The following is a 6590-nucleotide window of genomic DNA, read 5'->3' on the forward strand; positions in this document are numbered from 1 at the left end:
AGATTATTTACTTGCCAATTAACAAAATATATTAGTAAAAATATGCAAGCATAACACTTGTCTTTACTAACTATTTTTTGCACGTATTTGAATTTAAAATTTATCGGTGGAGTGAATGTTATCAGTTCAAAAAATTGCATTACCTTGATACATGTAGTTTACTTAAAATCATTCATTGTTAAATAAGCTTTATCACCGTTTTGATAAGTTTATTTTATTGGTAAAATCAAGAAATATTCACATCAGATGACAATATAAAACACTTGGGTTTTATAATATTACTGAAAGTTTGAACAAAAATTAATAACTTTTTATCGTAAGACAATCAGCGCGTGAGTCTTAGGTTGAAAAATATCGAGTTCTTTGGGATAAGAATGTATTGGAAAGGATCTTTAGTAGAAGGGAATGCTGCATCTAAGGCCATTATGACGGTTGAATATACTAGTATCAGGTTTGGGATTATCTGTTCGGTAAGATTATTAATTTTTAAGATATAGTGTAGTTCATGTTAAGTACACATAAATATAAACTTATTTTACAGGTGGTATGGGTATTTTGAAGTTAAGATTTTCGAGTTATATGTAGTTCTTAGACTACCTTTGGGATTTTTCTATAAAGTATTTCTTCCTGCCATAAGCCTGAAATCAATTAACAGAAGAAACTGTTAGATACATTTATCGAGTGGTAAAAAATCAAGTTCCTGCGCTTGCGCGGGTTTTCATCTTGTAGTTATATAAACAGAAGACAGATATCGTTAGAATACAAAACCTATTCTTCGTCACTCTTTTTAACCCTTATAACTCAGCATGAAAAGGAACATGTTATGTTTACTGTTGTTTTCTCTCATTTTGATCCAAATAAATGGAATTTCCATTTTAACAGGCGAAAACAACAACCAAGGAGATCAAATGGACAGAAATGTAGTCCCGACAAAACGCGTAGATATTCTTCAGCAACTTTTAAACCAGGAAACGATCATCAGAATGTCTTTAGAGAAAAATGTGCGTGACCTCATAAAAGAAGTTGCTAATATGAAGACAAAAATTACAATGTTAGAAACATCTACGAGAGAGTTAAATGGGAACGTAAATCGTTCATTGGAAATAATGGACAACGAACTGATTTCCCGACACAAACAACTTTCAGAAAACGTTTCCAACCTCGATATGATTCACCGTGACAAGCAAGGTAAAAATCTTCGTAATTTTATTATGAATGTTCTTCAAGCGAGACTTGGAAACATTTTAAACTGTGGTAAACGTAATGATTAAGGGCTTTCTTCTCACGGGTGACCTTTTTTATAGTCTGATGTTTCTTTATATGCACATTTTATGTCTAAAGGGATTTTTCAACGTGAAGTGTTTTTGAAATAATACCTACTTTAAGTAACATTACTAACAACTGATTTTTGACTGTTTGTTTCCGTTCATAAGTCCAATTCGAAAGACATTCACTCATTTAGAAACGCCTTCTTATAAAGGTGAAAGGTTCAATTTTAAGCCTACATTGGCATGTTTTTAAAATATGTATATCTTAAAATTCCGACAGAAAAAAACAATGTATATGCGATATTTGTAGAAAGTACCAGCATTTATCGACGTACGTATATTACAATGTATCAGCTTAATATCATTCGTTTTCTCAGAATTAACTAAAACATCTTTTTTAGAGTTTTGGTGCATATAATTACGGAAGCCCATTTACAACCTATCGAAAATATTTTTGAATCCGATATAACGAACTGTAGAATTTGTTGAAACGAATTTAATTCATTATAACAATTTCTTTGAATTCGTTATAATGAATTTAATCTGTTATAACAAATTTGTTGATTTCGTTATAACGAATTCAAAAATTTGTTAATACGAATTAAACTCGTTTTAACAGATTCTAAAACTTGTTATAAGGAATTGAATTCAATTAAACGAATTCCATCATTTGTTATAACGAATTAAATTCGTTAAAACGAGTTCGACAAATCGTAATACCGAATTCATATTATATATTTTTTTATAGACCTTGATTATTGAATTCGATCAAACGAATTTAATTCGTTATAACAAAACTTTGGAATTTGTTTTAACGAATTTAATTTGTTATAACAAATCTAAGAATTTGTTTAAACGAATTTAATTCATTATTATAATAACAAATTAAAGAATTCGTTATAACGAATTCAACAAATTTGTTATAACAGATTAAAATCGTTATAGCAAATTCATAGAAATTGTTATAACAATCTTTATATTCAATATTCAAAAATATTTTTCGAAAGGTCCCAAATGGGCTTCCGTATATAATTGATGTACTTATGGTGTCAAAGTCTTTCGTTTGTGCTCGGGCGACACAGCTTCAATAACTAAAAGAACCATTTTTCCGCTTTCGTTTTATGTTCGGATCTTCTAAGAGATTTCAAAATCGGTCTTTCCTTGTTTTAAACTAGTAAAAATGTTTATCTTAAGAAAATAAGAAAGGGACATAAGACCTTATTGCAATTGGAGAAGAAGTCAAAGCAATTCAAAAAAAAAATTATTGCTCTGTTGAACCAGCAAACACTCGCTTAATTAATAATTAATACATTGTTAAAGTTAAGAGCAGAAAAATATATGTAATAACTTCTTATTTCTCCCAAAGTCAAAGCTAAATGCTCTAGAAAAGTCTGCATACAATATTTTTCGCCTCTTAAACGGTTCATTAATAAATTATATTCTTATATCTGATGGCATTTTGTTATTTATAGAATCAGTAGAGTAAATCTCCATTGATAACTTACTGAAATGAAAAGTTTATGTTTTACGTCATTGAAAGCGGGGAAATGTCTTACATAAATGTTTATATATATTTGTGAAACATCGTGTTGGAATTCGACTTTTAGAAAAATGGCAGATGCGTTGGCATGGCACGGAATTTGAATCTGGTAATCAAAATACGTAATTTCTCCTAAACTTTGATCCTTTGACATTTGTCTTTTTTGACGTTACAGATTGCTTCGGTTGTAAGGGATCGATAACACTTCAATTTTTTTACTCGAACTGTTTTCAAGTACACATGATAAAACTTCTTAATTTATCTGCCAAAAACGCTTTATCCGTTTCGAAAATTGTATGAAGATACATTAATTTTAAGCTCACCTGAACCGAAGGCTCAAGTGAAGTTTTCAGATCAAATTTTGTCCGTCGTCTGTCCGTCTAGCTGTATGTCCGTCCGTCTGTTACATTTTCACATGTTTGACTTCATCTTAAGAACCACTGGGCCAAGTTTAACATAACGTGGTACAAAGCATCTTTTAGTGAAGGGAAATTTAAATTATTAATGTGAAGGGCCTAGACTCCTCAATAGGGGAGATACCAGCAAAATTTATAAGATAACATACTTCATTTGTATATTGAAACAGAATATCTTCAATTTATCCTAATTAACCATTTGTACAAATCTTATATACACACAATGCAAAATTCTAACTTATATTCTTAAAGTCAATATACTGTGAAAGGGGGCATTTTTAAATTTATTTTTTGTTATTCATACGTTAGAGAACGAACTCACGATATCACTGCGTCGCCCGTGTGGTGGTAAGAGCGTCTGCTCTGGAGTCGCGGATTCAGGAGTTGATCCTTACGTGGCGGGTTTGAATCCCACTGTGGGATTGGAGACCGGTACTTCTGATGAGGTCCTTTGTCAAAGTAGATGGCACAAAAAAGATCCCTCACTGGTCAATGGCCCTTAGTGCCGAGAATAGTACAAAATTTGCAACTCTCAACCGACAAATGGCGGTGTCTCTATATGATTGAAAATTAATTTCCGAGAGGGACGTAAAACAACATTCAAACAAACACCCTAAATCATTTCAAAGATTCACTATCATACATGAATGTATCAACGATAGCGTTTTCGTGCCATAATGAGAAAGTAGAGAAAATAAAAAAAATAGTTAAAACGATTTAGAAAATCGTTCAAACGATTTAGAAAATCGTTCAAACGATTTAAAAAATCGTTTGTATGGGTTAGAAAAGCGTTTGAACGATTTAGAAATCGTTTATACGATTTTTTTCAAATCGTTTGTATGATTTTTAAAATCTTGTGTACAATTTTTAAAATCGTTTGTACGATTTTAAAATTTATTTTACATTGTCAATATGGCACGAATACACCGTCGTAGCTAACTGTAGATAAGAAAAAAAAACATTCCAAAAAAAAAACTCAATTCAACATCAACTTAAAACACTATATACATATCAAGTTACTGAACTACTGGTGCATGTTAATATTTAGCGGATAGTCTCATCCCAGTCGTGAGTACCGTATAAGTGGAAATTTTAGCGAGACACAAATTTAGCGATTTGTCCTTAAAAACTGGTAATTTATTTTAAGCGAGATGTTATGTTAGCGATTTTAAAATGCACATTAAAGAAGCTATTACAAATAAAACGCAATCAATTTTTAGCGATATTCAATTTTAGCGATCTCGGCACTCTCGCTATTAATGCCAAAATTAAATCCTCGCTAAAAGTTCTACTTATACGGTATTAAAGGTACTTGGACACATATTTGAAGTTATTATTTTTTCTATAAAATTACGACTTATATATTTTAAAAGCATTTCACACTAAAATTAATTAAAAATCTTATTTCATATAAAAGATATTAAAATTTCAAAATTTTTGGTAGGTTTGATTGACACATCCTTGCACTTTCACAAATTAAATCTCGTTGTGTATAAATGAAAAAATATTGATACTTTAAACCAGAAAATTCAGAATAGACATTTTTGAAAGCAAAACAAACACAAAATATATTGTCAGTCCATGCAGTTGTGGTAAGCAGACTGTGACGATTGAACGCACCCGGTGAATTATAAATATAAACAATAACAGAACTCGAGCCCTGTTTACAAAAACTGTGTACATTACACGAGTGTGCTCGATTTGCTAAACTCTGTAAGCAACCCTTAGTTATAGGAATGACGATACTTGTGAGGAAGTTTTGCTCTCTAACATTTGTACTCGGAGTAAAACTATTTTTCTGGATAGAAGTTTTAATATTTCTCATTAATACACCACAAGATTGCCACTTTTCCTAAGGATTAAGGATAAGATTAAAATTTGTGAAAGTGCGAGGATGTGTCAATCAAACCCGCTAAAACATTTCAAGTTTTTATAACTTTCAAATGAAATAAGATTTTTAATTAATTTTTGTGTGAAATGCTATTAAAATATATATGTCGTAATATCATAGAAAAAATATTGACTTCAAATCTGTGTCCAAGTCCCTTTACGTTAAACTTTAATAAATCAATGAAGTGAAACTTATGTGGCTGCTTAGAGGCATATTACGAGTATGAAAAAAGCTATGAAAATCATTTAGTAATAATTATACTTTTTATTGTTTTCAAAGGTGTGATCGCATTCAACGCCTTACTGACAGATAACACCCATCAAAGTAAAGCTGTTATCATCTTTAAAAAGATAACATTAAATTCCGGAAACGCTTATAATGCAACAACGGGAAAATTCACGGCTCCTGTAGACGGAATATACTCTTTTTCTTGGACTATTGCCACAGATGCCGGTCAGCGTCTAAGCACAGAAATTATACACATTGATAAACCTGTCAGTTATAATCACGTTTATGGCAATTACGAAACTGGATCAACAACAGCTAACATAGAAATGAAAAAGAATGAACAAGTCTGGATCAGAGCGTACGAAGGTGGCTTTGCCCTAACCGATTGGTCGTCTTTCTCCGGTTTCCAGTTGAAGTAACACTTCTGTTATAAAGGACATTAAAAGATAATGGATCTCCGTACAAAATAGTATTTGTTTAGAAATTAATTATTTAATGATTTGATGACATAACTCTATAAGACAGTTCAGGTCATCAACGAAAGATAGAAACGTGGGATAATTTGAGGAAATGGGAAAAAACCAAGTTTGGCATAAACTGTTACATGTTTCCTACTGTCGTTGTTAGCTTTCATGTTTGCAATAAAAAGAAAATAAAAAATGTTGTCGTGGCTACATGTACTTAGAATATGCAAGTCATTATAACTTAATTTTCATAGCCCCACAAACTGGTGTCAGACGCAAAACGGTTGCAAGAGATCTAGATTGACATGCATACATGTATGTATTTGACTTTCCATTTGGCAAAATTTACATTAAGTCGAACATGTATACTCCCTTCCTATGATATCGCGGGTTCTATGGTATCGCGGTATTTCTGTTTATGAGCTGGCACGCGCTGAAAACTGCACATGACGGCCCGATATTTTTAGACATTGTAAACATATCCACGTTGAACTCGTATCATAATAAAAATTGCAGTAAATATAAGAATGAAACAAATTTTATGAGTTTGCAGTTTTAGTCTGTCAAAAGATAACGGACGCGAGCTCTACAGATAAAAGTAATTAAAGAGGCTGATCAATAGGAATTAAACTTTTAAATCGGACGGTCCCACGAAATAGATCATGGGAATGCAGCTGCTACTTGCTTGTTTATGAAAAGATGTATTTGGTTAGGGTGAATAAGGAACCAATGGTAATGAAGTGACCAGAGGTCAGATATTTGAATAAATTAGCTACAACAAAT

General features: G+C 31.6%; 1 protein-coding gene across 1 annotated transcript; it reads left to right on the plus strand.

The window, feature by feature from the left end:
* Positions 1-763: 763 nt before the first annotated feature.
* LOC134281135 (heavy metal-binding protein HIP-like) lies at positions 764-5944 on the plus strand. Its single transcript, XM_062763602.1, has 2 exons — positions 764-1188; positions 5395-5944. The coding sequence occupies exons 1-2, from the start codon at positions 807-809 to the stop codon at positions 5760-5762; spliced, it is 750 nt and encodes a 249-aa protein (XP_062619586.1). The 5' UTR covers positions 764-806; the 3' UTR covers positions 5763-5944.
* Positions 5945-6590: the final 646 nt, after the last annotated feature.

This window comes from Saccostrea cucullata, unplaced genomic scaffold (genome assembly GCF_032062105.1).
Source record: "Saccostrea cucullata isolate Sc308-1 unplaced genomic scaffold, CSIRO_AGI_Scuc_v1 ctg5359, whole genome shotgun sequence".
Classification (NCBI taxonomy): domain Eukaryota; kingdom Metazoa; phylum Mollusca; class Bivalvia; order Ostreida; family Ostreidae; genus Saccostrea; species Saccostrea cuccullata.